Source organism: Acinonyx jubatus, chromosome B3, assembly GCF_027475565.1.
Source record: "Acinonyx jubatus isolate Ajub_Pintada_27869175 chromosome B3, VMU_Ajub_asm_v1.0, whole genome shotgun sequence".
Classification (NCBI taxonomy): domain Eukaryota; kingdom Metazoa; phylum Chordata; class Mammalia; order Carnivora; family Felidae; genus Acinonyx; species Acinonyx jubatus.
Window position 1 is genome coordinate 3785637 of NC_069386.1, and position 26097 is coordinate 3811733.

At 51.8% G+C, this 26097-nt stretch overlaps 1 protein-coding gene and 2 long non-coding RNA genes across 11 annotated transcripts in view; 1 reads left to right on the forward strand and 2 right to left on the reverse strand.

Annotated features, from left to right (window-relative positions):
- TM6SF1 (transmembrane 6 superfamily member 1) overlaps window positions 1-21691 on the reverse strand; it is a 56851-nt gene extending 35160 nt beyond the window's left edge. The window contains exons 1-9 of one of the 9 annotated variants that reach the window (XM_027068203.2): window positions 21425-21685; window positions 16414-16517; window positions 12278-12375; window positions 7342-7445; window positions 5560-5642; window positions 4789-4910; window positions 2851-2955; window positions 909-1001; window positions 137-256 (exon numbers count right to left, since the gene is read on the reverse strand). In XM_027068203.2, coding sequence (XP_026924004.1) covers window positions 137-256; window positions 909-1001; window positions 2851-2955; window positions 4789-4910; window positions 5560-5642; window positions 7342-7445; window positions 12278-12375; window positions 16414-16517; window positions 21425-21516 — 921 coding nt within the window. In that variant the 5' untranslated portion in view covers window positions 21517-21685. Of the gene's footprint in view, window positions 1-136; window positions 257-908; window positions 1002-2850; window positions 2956-4788; window positions 4911-5559; window positions 5643-7341; window positions 7446-12277; window positions 12376-14742; window positions 15327-16413; window positions 16518-20134; window positions 20902-21424 lie in introns of those variants that run through there. The other 8 variants (XM_027068201.2, XM_027068202.2, XM_027068204.2 and 5 more) reach the window with 8 other exon arrangements.
- LOC113601970 (uncharacterized) overlaps window positions 3365-26097 on the forward strand; it is a 48303-nt gene continuing 25570 nt past the window's right edge. The window contains exons 1-4 of the long non-coding RNA XR_008298931.1: window positions 3365-14806; window positions 16874-17058; window positions 19221-19330; window positions 24708-25091. This is a non-coding gene — a long non-coding RNA (uncharacterized LOC113601970). The remainder of the gene's footprint in view (window positions 14807-16873; window positions 17059-19220; window positions 19331-24707; window positions 25092-26097) is intronic.
- LOC128315844 (uncharacterized) lies at window positions 21910-23001 on the reverse strand. Its single transcript, XR_008298933.1, has 3 exons — window positions 22780-23001; window positions 22630-22708; window positions 21910-22177 (listed from the first exon to the last, which is right to left on the reverse strand). It is a non-coding gene; the product is annotated as an uncharacterized LOC128315844 (long non-coding RNA).

The window sequence follows — 26097 nt, forward strand, 5'->3', positions numbered from 1 at the left end:
GAACCGTAAAACGAAAGGGGATGTGTCTAGTAACTATTTCCTACTCCTTAAACACCAAGCAGAGATGTTTTGCAGATACTCAACAATGACAGCCAAATCCCCAGCGAACTTTCTTAATAGAGCATATTTTGGGTACCTGGGCTAGACCTCCAGCATGTATCAGTGTCACGTCAGGCATCCAGGAACATCCAGGAACCACTAAGCCGTAAAGCGCAATCACAAAGTAAGGGACAGAATAGAACAGGTATGCCAGCATCTGTATTGAACAGAGAAAGAACACCGTCAGCAAAGTAACAGTTAACTGCACACGACGAAAAGTACAAGAGATTGAACATTTCTAATTCCCATCTCCTACGTGGATCCACATGCTCCCATTCTTCTTTTTTTTTTCTTTTTAATGTTTGTTCATTTTTGAGAGGAAGAGAGAGAGCGGAGGAGGGGCAGAGAGAAGAGCCACAGAATCCGAAGCAGGCTTCAGGCTCTGAGCTGTCAGCACAGAGCCCGATGAGGGGCTTGAACCCATGAACTGTGAGATCATGACCTGAACCCAAGTCGGATATTTAACCAACTGAGCCACTCAGGTGCCCCCACATGTCCCCATTCTTCAAAAAAAGAAAATTAACATTAGAAAAATCTGAGGCTTGGGGCGCCTGGGTGGCTCAGTCGGTTAAAGCATCCAACTTCAGCTCAGGTCATGATCTCACAGTCCGTGAGTTTGAGCCCCACGTCAGGCTCTGTGCTGACAGCTCAGAGCCTGGAGCCTGCTTCAGATTCTGTGTCTCCCTCTCTCTCTGCCCTTCCCCTGCTCGTGCTCTGTCTCTCTCTGTCTCAAAAATAAATAAAAACATTAAAAAATTTTTTTCTTTTAAAAAGAAAAAGAAAAATCTGAGGCTTCATAACTACTTGACCTGGATTTTAGGATAAGCAGCAGGATCCTTTAGATAGGGCTCTTGAAATTGTATATAAAATCGGCAGAGCTCAGCTGGGCAATCCAAAGCAATCTGAGAAGAAAAACGAATTAATTATAAAGTCATACTCACATCTGATTCTTATGGTTTGCTGATAAGGCTAAACGTTCCAAGTACAGCCACAAGCTGTTCAACAAAAACTGTGTGTTGTAGAAGGTCATCAGTAAAAGGGAAAGAAAAGAAAGTCTACAGATCTACTCTAAGGACGTGAAGGAGAGTTGGGAGAGGAGCAGGAAACGGCTAATGCTCTGTTCTTGCTACCTTCTGAGGACTCGGCTTAAGGATCTAGACTTCAGCAGCCAAAGCACAGCTCACGCTGGATTACCAGTTTCACTTCCTGGAAATCACTAGCCCACTCTTAAGAAAAGCCCATTCGTGTTCACACCAAATTCATCTTACTGTGCTTTGCAATATTCCAAAAATAGCATCCTCCTCCCTCCAGCAAGTGCCTCAGAGTATATGGCCTTTAGGGGCAGTAAAGGATAAGGATTTAAAAGCAGAGTCCTGTGTGAAGCCACATCGTGTGTCCACTTTGAAAGGCAACACAGAACAAAGTGTCTCTGGCACATTACGGGGTCCCCTCTGAGTCACTGCCCTCATGCATCACCCCTCCCGTCCGCAGCCATAAATGTCGTCCCACCTAGATCACATCCATGGACACAGACCAGTGGCAGAGTTGGTAAAAATGGACCCCGATTTAAAAGCCCGTCTGCCTAAGCCCCGCCCACCGAGTGTGCAAACACCCACATGCACACATTTTTCTCCTGTGTGAGAACAGCTGGGGCTCGTTTTGTTGTTCCTGTGTTTCTTTTAACATTGGGAACGACAGCAAACTAACTAAAGAACAGTTCTGGGGGTGCCTGGCTGGCTCAGTCGGTAGAGTTTGCGACTGTTGATCTTGGGGTCGTGAGTTCACGCCCCACATTGGGCATGGAGATTACTGCAGAAAAAAACCAAAAGTTTAACTGCTCTGTGGTCTGAGTAAAGCCTTGCTTCTTTGCATTTCTTCCCTGGGCCACTCCTCCCGTCAGCCGATGCTACTGCAGGAAATGTCTGCTCTCCTGATAGAGACAGCTCTTAAGACAGCCTCTCGCGCTGATCCCAGCCAGCAGCACAGGACCCCAAGACAGTCAATCAGCTACAGCAGCTCACACTTGGCTCCCCAACTGTTGTGCAATGCCAGCAGCCTTAGGACAGTAACTGCCATTGACGATGCGTATAATTATCCGTATCATTCCGGCCACTTTTATTTCTTTCTGCTAAAAACAAATCATGAAACTGGGGCATCACCAAGGATCATCTATTAATAAAAAGAGTAACACCAACCGTTTCCTGAACTCTTACCACGTATAGGGCCCTCTGTACGTGTTTTGATGTCTATTATCTTATTTAATCTTCAACCCAATACCATTAGGTAGGTATTGTTATTTTATAGCGAAAGGAACTGAGGTCAAGGACCCTAAGTCATTTTCCGAAGGCCATACAGCAGGTAAATAGCCAAGATTCTAACTCCTTCTAGGGACCTTCCTCAATCCCTGAGAACACAGCCTTACCGGACTCTTCAGGTATCACCCTTCCCAAAGACATTTACATCAGAATCAGAAACATTCAAACCAAAAGAATGAAACTCTAATGGCTAATTTTTCAGGCACCCTAAAACGGGGGAAGGAAGAGACCCCTCGGTGGGGCTTAATCCAGGGACCCGAAGGAGGTGGCGTCCAGGGACCAGGCAGGGGCCACCCTGAAGGGAGGAAGGCCTGGGGGTGACTCCCACAGGTGGGAGTGGCAGCAAGCAGGGCCAGGCCTCCAGGCTCTAGAAAGTCTGATTAAATATGTATATCTCTCTTTTTTTTTTAATGTTACTTTGATCTGTTACACTTACCAAGCCTCTGAACAGACAGAATCCAGTTGCCACGAGGAGACACACGACCAGCATTAAATCAAATGGTCTTCTCAGCAGGTCCTTTGCTTGCACTTCTTGAACGACCTAAAATAGAGTTTGTAACCCATGAGCAGGCCCAAAGCGCCAAGAAAGAGTCTGAGGTCTACTGAAGCAGGAGGGCTGAGATGCTGGACAGGGAGGGATTCATATCCTAAACCACTAGGCACGTAAGTTAGGAAAATCATCTTCCTCCTCTCAGCTTCCAGATTACTCTATCTGTGAAATGAGGAGATTGGGCCAGGTCACCTTGAAGTTTCCTTCTACCTCTAGGAGTCCTTAAAGTTTTCTTGAGATAGCAGTTTTGTGATTATCATTATATGAGATACGGTCATTTTAAAAGTAAGGTAAACCATAAACCCATCACACTATATACGTATACATATATGTCAATTTATGTATATATACACATATATACATATGTATATACGTATACATATATGTATACGTATATACATATATGTCAATTCATGTATATATACACACATATATATATACACATACATACACCGCATTTATATTTTACAAAATTATGACTTTACGTATAAATAATTTGACATAATTTGAGTGTTCTTTTGACATTCAACATCTACCTATATTATGAGCACTTTGCCACATTATTAAAAACTCTCCTAAAACTTTTAAAATCATGTGGAAACAACATATTGTAGCCATTCTCTCACGGGTGGATATTTATGCGTTTTCACCGTTAATGTGACGTTGAACAATTCTGTACATAAGTCTTAGCATCTCTCTGATGATTTTCTGAGGGTAGGGCCTTAGACGCGGAATTTAAGGGGTTAAATATTTCAAGGCTGATAAACACTGCCAAATTGCTCTGCAGAGCGATTCTGAATTTATTCCTCTCAGCACTGTGTGACCGTGTCCATTTCTCCCTGGCCACCACTGTGTTTTAACATTTAAAAAATGATCGTGAACAGTTGTATGTGTCTTACGACATGAACACTCCATTGAGGCACTGACATGGAGACTTTAAAAGCAGCAGAGCCCAAGGCTATGGTTACTGCTTGCTTTTTCTTTTTGGCTACCCCCTGGTTCCTCAAAAGGATGTAAGGGAGCAGAAGCCAGCAGTGCCCCAACCTGAGTTTACTCAGCAGGTGTCTACTTGTTTACAAATGAAGTGTTTGCAAATTACAATGGATGTTAATGAATTCTACGTAAATCTTACAGTAAAATGAGTATGAGTAATCACGGTCTGATTATCTCTGGTAATTCATATTTTCATAAATCATTTTGCTTAAAGAATCTTGCCTGAGGATCTAACACCTATAAAAAGGAAGAGAAACTTAGAAAGACGTTACTACCTTAGAAATGAAGACCTTAACAGAGTACCCTCCCCCCCGCCCCCAGCCAGTACTGTTTCACTCCGACCACCTTGGCTGTGAATGGAAGGGAGGGGTCTCAGAAGACGTCCTGGAGCCAGTCTCCTTGTGCCTGGATCTCTTGGTAAATCACACCCTGTGGCTGTGTGTGCTACCTTGAATAGCAGCATCTCTTCAGCCTCCCCTTGGGACAGTACATGCACTGGCATCTCTGAAAGAGGGGCCCGGATGCTCAAATGCCAGGCCATAAACAGCCTCAGACAAACCACACACGCCATGCACTAATGCAGAATCTGATGGGAACAGCCAGTACGGACCAACAGCACGGCCTGGCCCACTGAAGCAGATGTCTGAAGCAGACAGAAACACCCTCCCTTGCCACTGTAACTAAGGCGTGACCAACGCACAGAATCGACACAGTCAAACCAGCTGCCCCAGATGCTCCCGTCCACGGAGGCATGGTTCAGTGCGATCACCAGGAGATGTGAGTGAGCCCTGTGCGCTTGGGAACAGGTTACAGTTAACGTAATAAAATCACCTTTGAGGGATAATTATAATTTTCTGATGGCTGATTATAGATTCTGAAACCAGCCCAGACAGGAAGACATGTGTATGGTATGCTTAAGAAGAAAGCAGGGCAAATGCGTGTTCCATACTTCCCTATTTAAAAGAAAGAAAGAAAAAGTCAAAAGTTTGCCACAAGCACGTGTAAACACCAGCAACATTTAGGATACCGCCCCACCTCAAGCCGTCTAAAATTGTGCTGGGGACCAGGTAATATTCTTAAATGAGACACACACACAAAAAAACAAACAAAAAAACAGGTCAAATTAAAACTATCAGGTGCTTTTTAACAGGCACATTCTATCCACTGTATTTTTAAAGTATATTTAATATAATGCCCTGATTTCTTGCGCATGTAAATTACCTTTTACATTAGCTTTTGAGAGCCTTCATTTTTAAATGTATTTATCGAATGTATCGAGTTACATATAATACACAAAGCTGTAGGAAGCATTTGCACACTGCCTATAGTCGCAAACACAATACTCACCCCCTCTAGATCCTATATGTCAGGAAGCCCTGATACAACATTGTCTAATTGTTCAGTGTCTACTTCCAAAAATTGCTCAAAAGCCATTTCTTAAAAAGTGAGATTAAGGAGGGGAAAAGGAAGAATTCTGCCAAACAGCGTTGTGATAAGCTTGGAATTTCTTGATTCTGTTACAACCAAGATACCTCCTCTATTTAAGAACACTCCCCATTGTTTCAGAAAAAGGAAGGTGAATTTTAAGATAAAGTTTCTTACCCACAATGTTTCCTGGCACAAAAACAACAATGCTCATGATAATAGATCCAACCCAGTAGAGGCCAATGGTTCTATAGCTTTCCCTGTAATGAAAAAATCTTGGCTTAGTGCACTTGTCTTAGAACACCCATTAGCAAAAGATGATCCATATTATTAGCGGTATCCTAACTAGTAAAGTCTATGAACCGAAACTTACTGAATCGATAGTTAAAAATCAACCCTCGGGGACCCTGGTGATCAAACTTCATTTCCACCTGTGATCTATACCATAGAACCCTCTTTGTGTCCTTTTGAATAGGAATTTCGCTTGCAACACTGGTCGTCTGTTAATCTACAGCACAATCACTGTCAAAGGAAGTCCCTCATTTTTGACGGTTTTGTAAGAAGTTCCCAGCAGGAAAGGAAAAAAGAAAGTTCACAAAAAGAAAGGAAATGGACCCATATTTTAAATCACTGTAAGTATGAGTAATAGGATGGTAAGTGGACTTTTCATGGTGTCAGAATTTTGGCCAGAGCTCTAGAGACAAAGATAATATGTAACCCCTCCCCCGTGTTCAAAAGGAGCCACCAGACACCCCTGACCTTACCAGGCAGTGTGGACAAAAAGCTCTTTCAGCCGATAACCCTGACAGCCCACCTCCACAAGGGGCTATGAGGAATCAAAAGGAGATTATCTGAAGGGAAACAGGTGGCCGATACTGTGTTTTCTGCCTGCCCCACCTCCCAAGCCAAGTGCAGCAGATTCACAATGACTGGGATTGTCAGCAGGAGAATCTTCTTCCCCAGCAGGATGCTAACTGAGCCACAGAAACTCGCCCACTCCCGGCAGCCTCCGAGCAGAGCCCAGGCATTCTCTGAAATACGTGACATGGTCCCTGGAACTTGGGTACCTTTCATGATGGGAGAAGCCAGTGCCTAGAAAAGTCCAAAACTTAGCGGGAGCTGTCCCTGAGTTCATGACTGAGGCAGCAGGGGCGTGGGGCAAGAATGCATCATTTTCTCTAACCTGGAGCCAAGGGGAGGCCCAGGAACCTAGCTGGGCTTGAAGAGATCCTACCCCAAAGGGTATGCGATCTAGGTTACAGGGACCCCAACGGAAAGAAGCTGCGGGTGTACCACCAATGGCAGAGGAGTCCCACACATTCAGCCAGAGAGAGCTCTGCTCGCTTGGATTTGCAACGCCCAGGTTCCTGTGGAAGGGCCTCCCGAGAGGCCACACGTGCTCCACGTGACAGACCTAGCATATCCTAACGGAGGGCATCAATCCCCAGAAAACTAAGTGTCACTTAAGACCCTGCCCCTCTTCCTTTAGCTCCACGTGTACGTACATACACATTCCCGGAGAGGCCAGCGGCACGGCGACTCGAGAAAGAACAAAATGAGAGGCCATACGCCCTGACCTCAGTGCAGACCCCCACGCCTCAGGGCCACACGGGAACCGGAGGTGGAGGAAAGACAGAGCTTCGAACCAAAATGAGATGGAAGTTTAAAACCAGAATGAACTGGGCTTTCACTCCAGCAAATGAGACAGTCCTTAGAACACAGTCAGTAACTTGAGCGGTCTGCCCAAGCTTGTCACCACGGCAGGGGACGATCCAGAGGGCCAAGTTCAAAAGGCAGCGATGCCAAGAAAACAAAGCCACGTCTAACCTGTGTCCAAGGAGCGTATGTTCATGTCCGTGTATGCCTGTCTGTGTATTTGCCCCCACATCTGTGTTTTCCTTCCGTACCCGCGTACCGGTTGCTAAGGCAAAGGCACACACAGCAGACGGACCGACTTACTCCCATGCTATGGCTGCCACCATCACCAGATACATCAAATAATGAGCAGAGCCATCCCAGTAGCAGATCATGTGCCCGTACGCCGTGTTCAGATACGGTTCACCCTAAGGAGAGATTAAGAAATGAGTCTACTTTACATATGACTCGGACATCTCCACACAGAACTCCAGACCTGTGTTTCAAGTCAAATGAAACAGCAGAACCAGCTTGTGTCTGTCGGCTAACTTGAAACTATGCAGAATCCTGTACAATTACAAATTGGTAGGCACATGAAAACACAGCTTTACCCTGGAGCCCCCAAAACTGGAGCCTGCCACGGGATGGCCCTGAAGAATGCCCAGCCAGCATCTGACTGGCTGGGCCAATGCCCGTGGATGGCGATACAAGACAGACAGCCTCATGGACAATCCGCTAATGCACTGAGGCCAAGTCAAAAATGAGACTCAGGGCGCTTAGCTCTGGCCAGAGGACGGTGGCCAGAGGAGACCCTGCTCACCAGAGCCACCGGCCGACCTTCCCGATTCACCTACGTGCTCATCCCCAGGCTTGCATGAGTGAGGACGAGGAAGGCACTCTGCCCCCCACACATGGACAGACAGATGGGCACCCAACCGCCGTATGGGACAGACAACGATTGACTCCATTTTACAGATGAAACAGAGCGCCAAGGGGTTGTGAGACCGGCCTAAGGTCACACAGTTGACATCTAGCACAGAGCATACTGTCAAGAAAAGCCATACTTCTCCTGAGGATTTTTCCATTTTACAGCCATGAGATCCCATGACGAGTGACATGTCGTGCTCCCAGAAGGCTACAAGATCACTGTCCGATTTGCATGGGTTTTTCGTTTCCTTCTGAGTCTCGTGTTCCTTTCTTCTCTCTCCCACGTCCATGCCATCCCGCCTTGTTTCTGGCCTGTCTTCCTAAGATGCCCTCAGTCCTTTCTGCGGCCAGAAAAGTCAGATCAGCCAGCCAGGAGGGGCCCCTCTGAAGCATGGTGTGTCCGGGGCAGGGCCTGCCCGGTCCTCTCTCCCCGCAAGTAAGATGGAATGAGAACTAGCGAGGAGGCAGAAATAACACAGCAGCTGGACTTCTGTGCCCACGCCTGACGCACATCTTTTCTCCCTGACATGCTTCGACTGAACAATCCAATCTGATTTCATGACTTTAATTGTTCATGCCTACACATCGGGCTCTCAGAGCCGGTGCTGGCTCCCCTGGTGGCTTCATGGACACTTTTTTTTCTTAATTTAAAAAAAAATTTTTTTAAGGTTTATTCATTTTACAGAGACAGAACACGAGGGGAGGAGGGGCAGAGAGAGAGGGAGACACAGAATCCGAAGCAGGCTCCAGGCTCCCAGCTGTCAGCACAGAGCCTGACGCGGGGCTCGAACCCACAAACCGTGAGATCATGACCTCAGCTGAAGTCAGAGGCTTAACCGACTGAGCCCCCAGGTGCCCCAGGACATTTGTAACTAGATGCCCCACGGGCCCTTCAGAGTTTTCACGCATCAGCTTCTGCCCTCAATTGAGCCTCAGCTGGCTTCTCTTTTTTTTCTTTAAGTTTATTTATTTTGAGAGACACAGAGAGAGTGAGCCAGCAGGGGGTGGGGCAGAGAGAGAGAGAATCCCAAGCATGCTCCTCACTGTCGGCACAGAGCCCGACGCAGGGCTCGATCTCACAAACTGTGAGCTATGATCTGAGCGGAAATCAAGAGGCTGATGCTCAATTGAGCGCCCATCCCCCTCCCCCTCCCTGCCCCCACCCCCATCCCTGTGCCCCCGAGGCCTCTATCTTAAGGATGACACCACCCTGCCTGCCCAGCTGAAAGCCGCAGGGTCCTGTTTCCACCCCTCTCTCTCCTATGCAGTGTGTGGGCACGTCCTTTCATTTCTGTTTATGAGGTCACCGCGGGCCACCCTCCCTCCGGTTCAAACCCTCCCTGCCCCTCACTCAGCCATTCCCAAACGGTCCCTCTAGCTGCCTGCTCTCCTTCCAATCCACCTGCCAAATGAAGAGTCATTAGCTCTTAACACATTGCTCTTCTGTTCCAAAGGTTTCCAGAGCAAGCTTCCGCCTGCGGGACCAGGCCCGCCTCCTGTATTTGGCAGCCGGGTGCCCAGAACCTGTCCCTGCCGACCTTCCCACGGTGACACCAGCCCACCTTCTCACACCCCGTCTGCCTCAGGGCTCGCCACCCTCAGCAGCTCGACCTCCGGGCCCTCTCAGCAGCCACTTTCTCCCCAAAACCTGCCCCCTCTGGACCCAGTGGCCCCAGGCTCCCCAGGCTTCCCTTCGGCGTCTCGGCCTGTCCCTTCGCAGTTTGCTTCAGGGGGCTCTTCTGGCCACGGCCTCCCATATTCCACCCTCCGGCATCTCCTCTCTCCCCACTTCTTCCGAGCAGGCTCCCACTGAGATGGCCCCCAAATCTCTCCGCCAGGAATGTTCCTCAGCGCTCAAGCCCTGCCAACCAGAACATCTGCCAGGATGTCCCTCAACCACCCAAAACTCCACACATCCCCAGATGAACTCAGCATCATCCCTGCAAACCTGCACCCCAGGCTGACTGTGGGGAGACACCTGCTGTTTCTCACCTCCAAGCTTTCGCTCAAGCTGTCCCTTCCCCTCGGAATGCCCTCCACCCCCGCCCCCACCCCAGTCCATCTGGAAAATGTTTATCATCCACTGTCCTTGCCATTTAAAAAAATGCTAGGGGCTCCTGGGTGGCTCAGTCAGTTAAGCGTCCGACTTAGGCTCATGATCTCACAGTCCATGGGTTCGGGCCCCCCATCGGGCTCTGTGCTGAGATCAGAGCCCGGAGCCTGCTTCGGATCCTGTGTCTCCCTCTCTCTCTGCCCCTCCCACTGCTCATGCTTGGTCTCTCAAAAATAAACATTAAAATTTTTTTTAAAAAATGCTACAGCAGTATCACAAATTCGATGGGGACTCCCCTGACTGCTTCCGGACTTAGTTCTTCCTCTGTGCACAGGTAACACCTTGTTTTACTGCCTTTTGCTTCATTGTGCATCACAGACAATGAGTTGTTTGTCTTGTGTTTTTTGTTTTTTGTTTTTTTACGAATTAAAGCTCTGTGGCCACCCTCCATCAGGCAAGTCTCATGGGGCCATTTTTCCAACCGCATTTGCTCACTTTGTGTCTCTGTGTCACATTTTAGTAATTCCGGCAATATTTCAAACTTTGTCATTCCTGGCAGAGTTGCTACGGTGATCTGTGACCGGTGATCTTTGCTGTTACTATTGTGACTGTTCTGAGGCCCCACGAACCGCACCCACACAAGACGGTGAACTTAGCAACTGCTGGGTGTGTTTGACCGCTGCACCTCCCTGCACAGCATCTTCCTATCCTCGGCAAACGTCACTGTCGTCTTATCCTAGGAAACGGCCACAGCCACCCCCACCTTCAGCGACCACCGCCCTGATCAGTCAGCAGCCACCAACATGGAGGCAAAGACCCTCCACCAGCAGAAGATGACTCACCGGGACCTTCGACAGTGGTTGGCAGTTTTTGCAATAAAGCATTTTAATATTAAGGTATGTATGCTTTTTGGACCTAATGCTATTGCACACTTAACAGACTACAGTGTAGTGTAAACATAACTTTTTTCTAATGTTTATTTATTTATTTTTGGGAGACAGAGCGCAAGCAGGGGAGGGACAGAGAGGGAGACACAGAATCCGAAGCAGGCTCCAGGCTCCGAGCTGTCAGCACAGAGCCCGACGCGGGGCTTGAACCCACGAGCTGTGAGGTCGTGACCCGAGCCGAGGTCGGATGCTTATCTGACTGAGCCACCGGGCGCCCCATAAACATAACTTTCACATGCACTGGGAAACCAAAACATCCATGTGAGGTGCTCTGTCATGATACTTGCTTTAACGCAGCAGTCTGGGACCGAACCCGTGATATCTCATAGGTGTGCCCATACGGTGTGCCCAGTGTGTGCCTCCATCACTGCTCCTAGGACAGCTAGGACTTGTCTCCACTTGAGACAGCTCCTGGCGGGAGAAAGCAGGTCTCGTGACCCCACAGTCTACTCCGGCTACTGTCTTTAGAAGTAAATTCCTCCGGTTCGCCCCTCTGGGCTTAATAACACCTGCATACGTCCAAAAGCAGGAGGCAGGATGTCTTACTTTCCCATCACCCCCAACTCATCCTTGGGTCCCGCTCACTCCAAAGACTCCGGTTCTCTGAAGTTCGTCCCTCCTCCCTACCTCCTGTGCTTGGCCACCCGCCTGCCCTCACTGGCCCTGCAAAAGCCTCCCCTTCGAGCCCATCCTTCCTAGAGCTGACTGCATCGCTCCCTGGCTCAAAATCTTCCCTCGAGTGTGAGATAAAGTCCAAACTCCCTTAGCTTGCAGACGAAGCTCTCCATTATTTGAAACACAGACAAAGGCGAAACTTTCAGCTCTGCTCCTTCCTTATTTCCTGTGTGACCTTGAGCAAGTGACCTAAGCTCTCTGGGGCCGGATTCATCCACCATAACACAGGGAGGAGGATTAGGTGTCTCAAGTGCCGGGCAGCACTAGCACATGACAACGGGGAGGGAAGGATGGTCATCGCAATCAAGTGGCTTCCGTAAGTGCCGTGGTGGTCGCCACTTTCCACATGTAAGACCAGCCTGAGCTTTTGGCCGTAGTAATGGTTTCACAGTAACAGACACCAAACACTGAATTCACTTGGAGGATCTCATTCCTGGAGAAGGGGAGTGGAGCGGGTGTGAGGGAACAGGTGTACGACCGAACTCTGGAGAGAAGTGCCCCTGCTTTGCACGTGAGTAAACCCGCTGCGTCCGTGGCAGTGAGCGATGCCACGGACCGTGCCTGCTTACACCAAACGGAGGGATTTCGTCTCTGAGCCCCATGGCTGAGGCTGCTGACCGTTTGGCATAAGGCTTACGGTTGCTAAGCGATGCCATACCTCTCTCAAGTAGTGTGTCACAAACCCGTCAATGATTCCGTCCTGTTCCAGTGCTATGATGAGGTTCACCACACTGGTAAATCCGAACACTGCATACACTAGAGCAAAGAAAGCGAGAGTTTCCTTTTTAATTAAAAAAACATTTTTTTTTGTAAGTAACCTCTACCCCCAACCTGGGGCTCAAACCCCCAACCCTGAGATCAAGAGTCGCACGCTCCACTGACTGAGCCAGCCAGGTGCCCCGAGAAAGCAGTAGTTTAAAAAGCAGTAGGTCAGGAGGGGGCGCCTGGGTGGCTCAGTTAAGCATCTGACTCTTGATTTTGGCTCAGGTCACGATCTCATGGTTGTGGGTTCGAGCCCTGCATCCGGGCTCTCTGCTGACAGTGCAGAGCCTGCTTGGGGTTCTGTCTCTCCCTCGCTCTCTGACCATCCCCCGCCCCTAAAAAATAAATAAATAAACATTAAATTAAAAAAGCAAAAAGCAGTAGGTCAGGAGACAATGACTAAGAGCTTGGCATTCACCAGTAACAGTGACTTGTTTTTAATGTGACTGTGGACACTCATCATGGGCTAACAGAAGGTCCCTCCTGCACACACACTGGTACCTTTGCCTGTGTCACTGCCCAAGTGCCCTGTCCAAGGAGACACCCGCCAGGGGGACAGAATGACAAACTCACCTGCTAACTGTCCCACAGGATTCTACCAGGCCCCCCCATCCGTCCTCCGCTCCCTACAAGTGGCTGCCCAGGACCCCATCTGCACAGAGGGAACAAAACCAGTAACCAGTGGCCAAGAATAGAGGTGACCACAAGGTGGGTATGTTTACAATAATGACTCAGGGGCACCTGGGTGCCTCAGTCAGTTAAGTGTCCGACTCCAGCTCAGGTCATGATCTCATGGTTCATGGGTTCGAGCCCCACATCGGGCTCTGCTGACAGCTCGGAGCCTGGGGTCTGCTTCAGATTCTGTGTCTCCCTCTCTCTCTCTCTCTCTCTGCCCTTCCGCTGCTTGTCTTCTGTCTCTTTCTCTCTCAAAAATAAATAAACATTGGAAAATAAAAAAAATAAAACAGAAGCCATGAAAAAGTAAGTGGGGAGGAGAGTGGCAGAGGTTAATTCACAGAGAGGGGAAGCTGGCCTTGCCGAGTCTGCAGCTGGGGCCACGGGGTTCACATTCTCACTGGGAGCGGAAGGCCCACGGCTGCCCTGCCGTGCACACCCTGCCTCCCTGTGCCTCCCAGGCCTGTGGTCCAGGCCTGGTAGTCTGGGATCGGCCATCAGGGATCAGTCGCCATATGTCTCCCAGGAAAGGAAGCATTTAGCGTCTGATCACGGGACAGTTCCACCCTCGCTGAAGCTGACAGGAGCATCAGATGCTGGGTCACAGGTGGTAAGCACCCGCCCTGAGGCTTCCGTGTGCTCAAGGCTGTGACAGAGACAAAGAGAGAGGGCCGGGGGTGTGGGAGCAAGGGTGCTCAACCCTGGGGAGTCGGGACAGACACAAGTCAGCTAAGTATGGGCACCACAGAGTGGCGGGGGGCCGGCGGGGGGAAGATGGCAGCAGGAGACCTGTCTAGAAAGGTGGACCAGGGCCAGAGCAAAGGCAGGTAGTGTGGGGCAGGAGAAGATGTGGGCCTTGAACTGGGACAGGTCCAGCTAATCTACTGACTGGCTATCCAATCTTAGGCAAGTTGCATCATTTACCTAAACTTCACAGTTTTTCAAACAAAATTTTTAATGTTTATTTTAGAGAGAGAGAAAGAAAGAGAGAGAGAGAGACAAAGTGCGAGTGGGGAAGGGGCAGAGAAAGAGTGAGACACAGAATCCAAAGCAGGCTCCAGGCTCCAAGCTGTCAGTGCAGAGCCCAACATGGGGCTCGAACTCACGAACCGTGAGATCATGACCTGAGCCGAAGTTGGACGCTTAACCGACTGATCCACCCAGGCGCCCCTCAACTTTAGGGTTTTTTATACGCAAGCTGGGAGAAATTAGTTACTCCCAATTCTTCTTTGCCTCCCCACCTTTGCCAAGATCCACTGCGGGCAGAGAATATGCCCCATGCCATTGGTGATAGACTCAGCCACATGACTTGCTGTGGCCAGTGGAATTGACAATGGCCAACTCCAAGTCTCCTCTGCCAGGAGGAGGGCACACCTTGGGGAGCTACTGGTCCAAGAGCAAGGAGACACATGACACAGCCCTGAATCTGACCCACAGCCTGAAGCACAGCATTCTGGCCAACCCGTGAGGAAGGAAAATAGATGTTTATAGCCAAGACATGGAAACACCCTACGTGTCCATTGATGGATGAATGGATAAAGAAGATACACAGACACAATGGAATCTTGGCCATAAAAAAAAGAAGGAAATCCTGCCATTGGCAACAACATAAATGGATTTCGAGGGCATTGTCCTAAGTGAAATAAGTTATCCGGAGAAAGACAAATACCGTATGACCTCACTTACATGCGGAATCTAGAAAAGCTGAGTTCTCAGAAACAGAGCTTGGAACGGTGGTTGCCAGGGGCTGGTGAGTGGGGGAAACGGGGAGATGTCGACCAAACAAACTTCCGGGTGTAAGACAAGTGAGTTGCGGTATCTGATTTGCTGCGTGGTGACCGTGGTCGACGACACCGCACCGCATACTTCATGTTCCCACCGCGCACCAGAGACGGGTGATTACGGGAGGTGAAGGACCTTACTGAAGGCAAGCGACCTGGTCGTGGTCACCATCTCCCAGCATATGCGCGCATCGCGTCATACGAGCCTCCGTCTCACAGTCGCACAAGGTCACCTGTTAGTTGCATCTCAGCGAAGCGGGGGGAGTATGGAAAGCGCGTGCTGCTGCTACAGGGAGCTGGGGCCTGAGGGGTGTCTGACACGCAGCCTGGCTAAAGCAGACACTGAATGAGTAAACGCCCAGCAAAGTTCCCGGCAGGGGAAGCGCTTGAAGGCGGTAATGGCTCGGGCCACAAAGGTCATGGGCTTTGGGGTCAATGCCGGTCTCAGGATGCGACCGTGACCTCGTTTCTCAGCTTCTTAATCTGTAACTGGAGGGTATTTGTTGTAAGCATTAAATAAAACACTCCTGGGGCACCTGGGTGGTTCAGTCGGTTGGACGTCCGACTTCAGCTCAGGTCATGATCTCGCGGTCCGTGGGTTTGAGCCCCGCGTCAGGCTCTGAGCTGATGGCTCCGAGCCTGGAGCCCGTGTCAGATTCTGTGTCTCCCTCTCTGACCCTCCCCCGTTCATGCTCTGTCTCTCTCTGTCTCAAAAATGAATAAATGTTAAAAAAAATTTTTTTTTAATAAATAAATAAAACACTCCTGCTGCAGTGGCCACGACCAGGCACACTTTTTTTTTTTTTAAGGTTTATTTATTTTTGAGACAGAGAGAGACAGAGCATGAACGGGGGAGGGTCAGAGAGAGGGAGACACAGAATCTGAAACAGGCTTCAGGCTCTGAGCCGTCAGCACAGAGCCCAACGCGGGGCTCGAACTCACGGACCGCGAGATCATGACCTGAGCCGAAGTCGGACGCTTAACTGACTGAGCCACCCAGGCGCCCCCAGGCACACTCTTAAGTGCTTAATCAGTGGTGTTTTTATTTATTTAATGCACGTGTGTATTTTTCAGGCACTGTTATAAGTATTTTACAAATATTGTTTAATTTTTGCACCGGCCCTCCGTGGTAAGTGCTGTTAGTTTCCTCATTATACAAACGTGCAGACCGAGCCACTGTACTTGGACAGCTAAGTTCCACACCAGGTGAAGCTGTTTGCCAGAGGGCCAGAGGTGCAGGAAGGAGAGTGGAGATCAGAGGTCAGAGCACGGCTGGGGTTGGGGTGAGGAACAGAGGGGCATCCTGCCTGGCTGTCCCTGGCAGTGACCTTCCGCCCTGATCTCAGCTGGGAAAGGGTGGGGTCCACAGCCCGGAGGAGGCGTTAGTTTGGAGGGGAGGAGGGAGGACTGTGTGGCCCTGAGCTACTCCTACGCTTCCTACCACATTACCAGCGGGCTCAGGGCATTGGAGGCAGACTTCTTGTTCATAGAAGAAACATAATGCAGGCAAAAGTCAAGTGTTGTGCTGTTGAGTGGACCCCAACAGTTTCCGTCCCACGGGCCCGTGGACACGTACCATAGAACAGCGGGTCCCGGGGTGGTTTTCTTTTGACGAGGACACGAGCCAGCAGGGCTACCAGGAGCAGGATGAGGGCAGCAACCCCTACGATTGTCCAGGAACTGCAACAACCGGGACAGGGAGGTGGTCACTTATCGAAATAAATACATGAGTGTGTGGAATTTCCTGGCTGTTGATCGCGTTTGCTCCCACCTCTGCCTCTGCCTACAGCTCTAGTGCTGTGGGCTTCCTGACGTCTTTCTGCAGCACGTTGGCCCCTCCCCGGCCACCCATGTGACTTTCAGGGACTGGAGCCACCAGGTTCTCACTCGTCCCATGCTGCCCACCTGCATAGCACCCTCCCCCCTATCCTATCCCATCCCCCACCCCTGCAGATGGCCTCTGCCTACCCGCCTCCCCAAACCCTGCTCTCCGGGGACGGACGTGCCTAACCACCGAATCCCGCCACCTCCCTCAGGGCCGGCCAGAAACCCTCAGACTGAGCTCCAGGGAGCCACGGGAGTCACAACTGCACAGACCTTTCAGGAGGACAAGGAAGGAGGGCCAGGTGGAAGCGTGTGGCCCGACCTGCGGCCAGAGTGAAGCCAGCTCCCCACACCCAAGGCCAGCAAGCCGGCGTCCACCCCACACCCGGGAGCTAAGGTGAGGCGAGGCTGGGCACAGGGAAAGGGCACGGCGCCGAGGATGCCAGAAGCCAAGCCGCCTTCCCCATGGGGCAGCACTAGGACGTGAGGCTGGGCCCAGTCACCGGTCAAGGCCCCTGCACTCTGGCCCCTACGCAGCCACTGCCCAACTGTGCAGCTGTGCCAAAGCCATGCTGGGTCATCACCTGTTCATGAACTAATTTTAAACCTATTAAGGATAAAATGTATTATGCACCCCTATGTACCAGGCACGGTGGATGCATGGAGGAGGTCCCGGTCTCCATGGAGGGTCCCATCTGAATGAGCTCTGAGCTCTCTCGCCCAGGAGGTCACCTCTAGTCCTACACACAGATGGTCTCTCTCACCTCCAGCACCAACTGGGCTTGCAGTTATAGACAAAAGTATTGCCTGGCCCTCTCTTATAGCCTGCTACACCAGCGCCCCCTCAACAGCCCTCGAGAGCTCCCACAGGCACCACTCCTCAGCCGAAATCCCTCCACACTACAGCGCAACAGAAGAACTGCTGGGTAACCTTTGCCATTGCCCCTGAGACTTCTGGAAAGTACCTTTCTCAGTCACGGGCTCCACAACCCAATAAGACCTACCAGTAACTGAAGGACAAACTCCTGCTGAAGTTCGCTCCACACACCTGTAGCTGGAATGGGTGTTAGGCACCAGTCGGAAATCTGCCCCCAATGTAAGAGAGGTCAGTCGGGAAGTGGGAAGTGATCCATCCAACCTTCAGGTAGATGGGCCCCAAGGAGACTGGTTGCAGGCGCAGGAGAGCGGTATCCTCAGCACCTGGCCCCAGGCCCCACAAAGAGTCAGGGAATGGACACTGGGCATCAGCATAGGCCAACCTTGACCTGCAGAATCTGAATACTTTGGAGTGAGGCATGAGAATATGACACAAAGTCTGCCTGGGGACTTCTGCTAGGGTATACAAGAATTGATAGATAGATGAGGGAGGGAAAGAGGGGGAGAGTAAGCCAGGAAAGAGAAATAAATGGATGGATGGATGGATGGATGGATGGGTGGATGGATGGATGGAAGGAAGATAGTGAATGAATGGACAGATGACAGATGATGGATGGATGGATGGATGGATGGATGGATGGATGAATGGATGGTGGATGGTGAATGAATGGGTGGATAGGTGGGTGGATGGATGGATGAATGGATGATGGATGGTGGATGGTGGTGAATGAATGGATGATGGATGGTGGATGATGGATGATGAATGAATGGCTGGATGGATGAATGGATGATGGATGGTGAATGAATGCGTGGATAGGTGAATGGATGATGGATGAATGGATGGTGGATGGTGTATGAATGGGTGCATGGGTGGATGGTCAGATGGATGGATTACAGATGGTGGATGGATGCATGGATGGCACACTTCTATGATAAGAATGAGGACGACTGTCAATGTCCAGGCAAGAAATTGAAATAGGAAGTTTCTAGGGGTGCCCATCAGTGGCTGTTCCAGGCTCCTCCTGTAGGGATGAGCAAAAGGAAGAGAGGACAGAAGAGGAAGCTGATGTAGGTCAGGAACATGATACTGAACTGAAGCATCCCGTGAAGAGGGAAGAGGTTAGATGTGCTATATAAGCTGACAGGCATTTTAATCACAGCCTGAGTCAGGTGGTGGCCAGAAAGTAACCCCCATTCCTGCTCCTACCAAGAACCTATGCCTACAGCCGGCAAGATCACGCAGCTGGTGCTCTTCTACAGTATGAGAGAGCTGTGTAAACTGGTTCATGTGTCCCCTCACACTCGCCACCTGGGGGAGGAGCAAAGCATGAAGAGAAACTGAGGCAGCAGATCCTGTGTGCATCCCGGTCGCAGCCCAGTGCAGAACCCAGCAGGGACTTAGGGGGAGAGGGAGATGGGGTAAGGGCTGAGACTCACCCCAGGGTGAAAAAGTTGCTAGTCATGGGTCTTGGAATGGGGGGCATTACAAGGAGTCCACGAAAGGACACCTACACAAAGGGGACATGTATGGGTGAGTATGAGCAGAGAGAGAAAGTGTGCATGCGTGTGTGTGTGTGTGTGTGTGTGTGTGTGTGTGTGTGTGTGTGACAGAGAGAGACAGAGAGAGAGACATCCCAACTCTTCCCTGACTCCTTAACCTGACTTGCTTTTTCTGTTTTTCAGGCTTTCGTAAAAGGTTTGGTGGGAAGGAAGCTTCAACTAATCCAACTATTTCAAACCTAACTGAATGTCTGCTATGCACAAGGCCCTGTGCTGGGCAAGACAATACTCAGGTGAGCTATGTATGGTCTGGGAAGGTGAGTTTGGCCACAGGAAAGTAACTCTGGTGGGAAAGGTGCAATCCAAGGAGGCCGGGTGGAGGGAAAGATCACATCTACTGGGAGGGAGGGTTTGGAAAAGTTAGAGGAGGCATTTGGCATTTTACCCCAGGCCATAGAGTCCCGGTGCAGCTTCAAAAGTCAGGTCAGGGAGGAAGGCCTCCAGTCAGAGGGAACTGCATGAGGAAGGGCAAGGAAGCAGGAAGTTAAGGAGCATCCAAGGGCTGGGCCAGGGAAGCTCCAGCAGGCCAGTGCCTGGGGAGCTGCAGGGAGGAAACAGATGTTAACCCAGCCCTGGGGTCACTGTGGCTGTGGAAGGGGACGGTGGCGGGGTGGGTGGTGGAGAAAGAAGAGAGAGGAGTCAGAGGCCACTGGAATTTTAACCTACAGGGGGAAAGGGAAGAATGCCTAGAAGCAATTATTCAGAACTCTGCAGGGCTTAGCAGTGTGCTCAATAATACACAGCAATACATAATTCAGTGTGTGCTCAGTAAATGCCATCGCCATCCTGCCAGTGGCTGAGGCCAAAATCTCAGAGTCATGCTCAAATCCTCTCCAGGACATGCAGTCTCTCAGTAAGCTGCCCCGCCTCCCTCCAGAATACCCCCACACCCAGCCACGTCCCCCCACCCCGCCCTGAAAGGCTCTGTCCCCACATCCTCTGGTGGCCACCTCCTGCACCTCAAGTCTCCTCCTCCAGGAAACCCTCCTTGACCACCAGTCCCCTTCCCAGGCACTCGTGTTGCCCATTTTACTTACTGATGTCTGTCTCAACACTCGTGTCCCCCACCTTTCCTGGCTTGTCTATAGCCATATCCCCAATTCTTGGAACAGAGTCGCGCGCAGCCTATGGACTCAATAAATGTTTGCTGAACTGTGCATAATGCCATTGGAGGAACGCAGGGTCCCCCGTGCACTGTATTCACAGACTCGTGACATTCGCTGCCCAGAGCTGCTGCTTGCAGGAGTTGCACCCCAAGACTGGGTCAGACCAAGGGCAGTCGATGCCGGTGCCTGCGGAGTGCTCAGTATGGATGGGTGAGGCTGTCAGCAAGTGGTGGCCCCAGGAGAGGGGCAGAGGCAGAGACAGAGACACAGAAGGGGAGAAGGAGGTCACCGCCCTGTGGGCAGACACTTATCCGCAGCCTGAAGGTCTGGAGGGGGGTTGCAGCTACAGACTGATGCAATTTCCTTAGCACCAACTGCTGTGGGAAACATAACAGGTTAACTTCCTCGTCCCCACACACAGCGGGGGGACATCAGCAGGCACAGAGGCCTGGCACCGGTCCCACTGCCCGGCCGGGCCCGCAGCTGCCTGGTGCACAGTTGCTCAGCCAGGGACCCCTCGCACGAGCCCGAGGCCGGCTTTGGGCTCCACCCATTTCCTTAGCCTCCAACGGCCCTGCCTCTCGCCCCTGAGCTGTCTGTCCTGCACAGCGCCTCTTCGCGAACAGGTCTCTTCGGATCCTGACAACAGGGATACAAAGAGAAGCCATTTGACAGACCGGAAAACTGAGGCCAGCGCCCCCCCCCCCCACTCCCCGCCCCGGGGCAGTGCCAAAGCCACGCCTAGAACCCAGGTCTTTGCCCGCTGGTCCTGGGCTATTTCTGCTAGTCATTCACAACAGTTTCTAAAATTAATAAGAAATGAGAAGCATGTGTGTGTCGGTACGTGGAAACGCTCACCGCACGAGCCGGGGGAACACGGCCGCGCTCGTGGTTGTCGCTGCTGCACCGCCCGGGACCCCTGCCCCTGGGCTCCCCAAGGGCAGGGGCATCGCCTCGTTGACCTCTGTCTCCCCGGTGCCCGCACCGCGCGGGCGCCCGGCACTTGGCCCCAGGGCTGCGCCGCAGGTCCCGGACGCCCGCCCGCCCGAGCCGCACCCCCACCAGCCCCGCAGGGCCGCGCGCCCCCACCCCCACCCCGCGCCTCGCCTCCCCTGCCCGGCCCCCGCCGGGTGCGGCTCGGGCCCCCTCGGAAAAGTTGCCGCTCGGCCGCCCCCCTCCCCCGTCCCCCGGCGCCGACCCCCGCCGCGCGCGCCCACTCACTCGTGCTGGGCCGCCAGGTGGTTGAAGACGTAGGTGACCGGGATGGCCGAGAGGGACAGCACGAAGACCCCGGTGGCCGCAGAGGCACTCATCGCCGCCGCCGCCGCGCCGCTCGCCCTTCAGCGCATCCCGCGCGGCGCCCCGCCCCAGCTTCCGGCAGCGCCCGCGCCCCCAGTCCGTGCCCTTCGGGGCGTCCCGCGCCGCGCCCTCAGCAGCGCCCCCTCGGCGAGCCGGCCCGCAGCCGCCCCGGAGCGCAGCGCGGCGCCGCCCTGCAGTCCCGGGAGGGGGCGCAGCTGAGGGCCGCGGGGGCTCAGCCGCCAGCGGGGGGCGGCGCCGAGGGGGGGCGGAGAAAGCCCCCTGCCGGGACAGGTGGGGGGGGGGGCGGCCCGGGAGGGGTTGGGGGTGGGGGCACGGCCGGGGGCTGGTCGTCGACGACCTGGAGAGGCTCCGGCAGAGCGGAGAGGGGTGGAGCCAGACCCGGGGGGTGTCCACGTGGGGAGCCCTAGGGCCGGGGACGGAGGGACGGATGATCCCGAAGGCTTGGATCTTCTGGGCCGGCAGCGGACAGGGGGCAGAATGCGAATATCCCTTTCAAGCCCTGGCTGCTCCCTCAGCTTGCTGTTGACCTTGGCCAAGTTACTCAAGTCCTGTGTCTTTTCCCTTCCCTGACAATGGGGTTACCCGGGGCGGTGTGGTTGTGGGAGCAACTGAGCTGGTGTGCGTCGGCCACGGCCGGCTCCCGCCGTTCCCGTTCTGGGGGTTGAAACGGACACAGGGAGAAATGCTATGATTTAAGACACAAGAGCACCATTCGTTTCTATCCCCGGTAGCGTTCCTGGAGGCCAGGTCACCCCGGACAGCCTGCGCTGGGCCCTGCACGGGTACAAGGACTGGGAGACAAGGACGCTGCTCAGACGGCTGTCAGATGCCCATTAGTTACAGAGAAGGGAGCCGAGTATTGCCCTGGCTGCTTGACCATGTTGGTGACCAGGTCTCCGAAAGCCCCCCCACCCCAGGACTGAGCCTGGATTAGTCTACTGTCCCGGAAAGGGAAGGAAAGTAGGTTCAAACAGAGTGCAGCTCAAACAACCCAGAGAGGTGGCATGTACTTAGTGTAGGAAGGGTACCACTGCCAGCGACCTGATGACATCACTCAGCTCAGTTTAGAGACAAGGAAAATGAGCCACAGAGAGGCTGTGACCTACCTGCTCTGGGCCACTCAACTTTTCCCAAGCTGGCTCTCCTAATCCCCTATCCTGGCGCTTCCTAGAGGCTTCTCCAACTCTGAGGACAGAATGAGAAAACCTTGGCCCAAATTGTGACACACCCAAAGTTCTCCCAAGAGATGTCCTCACCTGTGACCTGGATGTTACTCCCCTTAAACTCTGTCTTCCTCTAGGGACACCCGGGTGGCTCAGTGGGTTGAGTGTCTGACTTCAGCTCAGGTCATGATCTCACCGTTCGTGGGTTTGAGCCTCACGTCACGCTCTGTGCTGACAGTTAGGAGCTTGGAGCCTGTTTCAGATTCTGTGTCTCCCTCTCTCTCTCTGCCCCTCCCATGCTCATGCTCTCTCTCTCTCTCTCTCTCTCTCTCTCTCTCTCAAAAATAAATAAACATTAAAAAACAAAATACCTCTGACTTCCTCTGGACAACAGATAGCTCCTCTAAAGCCCCCTTCTGTCCTCCCACCCAACCCCTGAGGCCAGTCCAGCCCCTCGATCCCTGCCCAAACCTGACTGGGTCAGTTTTGCCTTCTCTGTCACACCCTGAACCCCTCCGGCTGCCCTGGGTCCTTCCCCTCAACCAAGGCACATACACAACTATGTCCCAATGTACAAGGATGCTCCCTGGGCCAGAGGTTCCTCCCCTTTGCCACCTACTCTCTCTCCTTTCTCATCTACACTTGTGTTTTTTTAATGTTTACTCATTTTTGAGAGAGAATGGGGGAGGGGCAGAGAGACAGAGACACAGAATCCCAAGCAGGCTCCTCGCTGACGGTAGAGAACCTGACGCGGGGCTCGAACTCACAAACTGCAAGATCATGACCTGAGCCAAAGTCAGTGGCTTAACGGACTAAGCCACACAGGCGCCCCCCCCCCCCCCCGTGCTTGGTTTTAATACCTTTGTCTATGCTGAGAGATCCCGAATTACCATCCCTAGGACTGACTCCTCCCCTCAGTGCTGCCACAGAGGCGTCCCACAGGCACCTCACAGCTCTCTCTCATCTGGTGGCATCGCCACAAACCTGGTCGTCCAAGCCGGACCCCTGGGAGTCCACCTGAGTTCTGGCCAATCCCAAATCCCTCTGGTTGCAGCAAACGCCTGTCAGGTATGTCTGCCCCTCCCCATCTGCACCCCTACTCCCTACTGTCTGTTCAGGTCTGTTCTGTCTCCCATGCCCCCCCCACCCCCTCGTCTCTCTGCCTCTGATCCCACCGGCTCTAGAAGGCCTCATCTGACCACCCTCCTGCTTCCCTCTCCGTCAAGCTTCGCTTCCTTCACGTCACTCTTACTATCCAAAATTATCTCGCTTACATGTCTGCCTTCTGTTCTGTGTCCCTCTCTCCAGTATGACGTACGCTCCTTAAAGATAAATCAGGAAAGTATCTGTCTTGCTTACAGTTCTATTCCCATCATTCAGATTAACAGAGGAGGTACAGGGTGGGTCCTCAAGAAATCTTTGCTGAGGGGATGAATGTTCAGATCATCATTGTCTGATGGAAATAGAATGTGAGCCACATGTATAACCTAATTTTGGAGGTTTTTTTTTTTTTTAGGTAAACTCTACCAAGCATGGGGCTTGTGTTTATGGCCCCAGGGTTAAGAGTGGCATCCTCTCCCAACCGACCCAGCCAGAGGCCCCTGTAACCTTAAACCTTCCAGTAGTCACATTACAAAAGCAAATAGAGGGACGCCTGGGTGGCTCAGTTGGTTGAGCATCCAACTCTTGATTTGACTCAGGTCGTGATCTCATGGTTCATGGGTTTGAGCCCCATATCGGGCTCTGCGCTGATGGCACAGAGCCTGCTTGGGATTCCTTCTTTCTGTCTCTGCTCCTCCCTCCATGGGCACGCTCTCTGTGTCTGCCTCTCTCTCTCTCTCGAAATAAAGAAACATTTTTCTAAAAAGTAAAAAGACATACGTGAAATTCATTGTGGAATGATATATTTGATTTAAGCTACCATGTCCGAAGGTGATTGTTTCAATAGGTCACAGATGTCAAAGATACCGAAATATTTGACCTTTTTGTATACCTTGAAATTTCATGTGTTTTGCTTACAGTATATTCCGTTTCAGACCAGCCACCTTTCAAGGACTCAGCAGCCACAGCGCCAGTGGCATCTGTATCGGACTTACCCCTCCTGTCATGCTGACCCGGATTCAGTTGCGCTCTCTGCTGGCTGCTGTTAAGAATGGGTGTGGCAGTTACATCACTAATAAGCTTGTTCAAATGTCCTGAACGACTCTACCGTGTTTCCAGTGTCGTTCTAAGACGTGGTCACACAAAGATGAATGACAAGTACATCTTGCCCGAGAAGACCACCATCTGGCATGAGAACGAGATATGTAAACAGTTACTGTACAAGGCGTAAAAGATCTATGTACAGATTGCCGTAGGGACCAACAGTTCCGTCTGGAGGAACCAAGAAAAGCTTCAGAGAGGAGGTGAGGCTTTAGACCAGACTTGACAAACCAGTAGAAGCTGGCCAAGCAGACAAGGAATAGGTGGGGCTTCCCAGGCAATGAGGACAGCACGTGTTCAAGGCAGAAATGTGTGGGAGCATCTTGGTGAACTTCAAGCCATTTGCTCTGGTTGAAGATACTGTGATGTCACGCACGAGGGGGCTGGCAGGAAGTGAAGACAGGTGACCAGGGCCTCGATCTCAGAAGACCTCAAGTGCAGGGAGCATTTAAGATTTGAGTGGGAGGGGAGCCTGGGTGGCTCAGTGGGTTAAGCGTCCGACTTTGGCTCAGGTCCAACTTCAGCTCAGGTCACGATCTCATGGGGAGCCTGAATCAGGCTCTGTGCTGACAGCTCAGAGCCCGGAGCCTGCTTCCGATTCTGTGTCTCCCTCTTCCTCTGCCCCTCCCCCGCTTGCACTTGCTCTCTTTTTCTCAAAAATAAAGAAACGTTAAAAAAATTTTTTTTAAAGATTTGTGAGTGAGAAAGAGTAGCATCTTTTTTTTTAAATAATGTTGTTATTTATGTTTGAGGGAGAGAGAGACAGCGCAAGCTGGAGAGGGGCACGGAGAGAGGGAGACACAGAATCGGAAGCAGGCTCCAGGCTCTAAATTGTCAGTGCAGAGCCTAACACTGGGATCGAACCCACAAACCATGAGATCATGACCAGAGCTGAAATCGGACTTTTAATCGACTGAGCCACCCGGGCGCCCCAAGAGTAGCATCTTTAAAGCCCTGCCTGGCAGCTGGTGTGGACCATGGTTTAGGAGGAGAGACAGGAGGCAGGAAGGCTAATTAGGAATAATGACAATTGTCCCAGCAAGAGATGACAAGGACCAGAACCAATGCAATCTAAGGGAAGAAAAGGCAGATGAGAAAGATCTGGATAGAAATTGTAAGGGGAGAAAGTCGGGAGGCAGGGGCTGAGCACAGGTTTGGTTTGGGACACGCTGGGTTGCCAGTGCCCGTGGCCCGTGGGGTTCCCAGGAG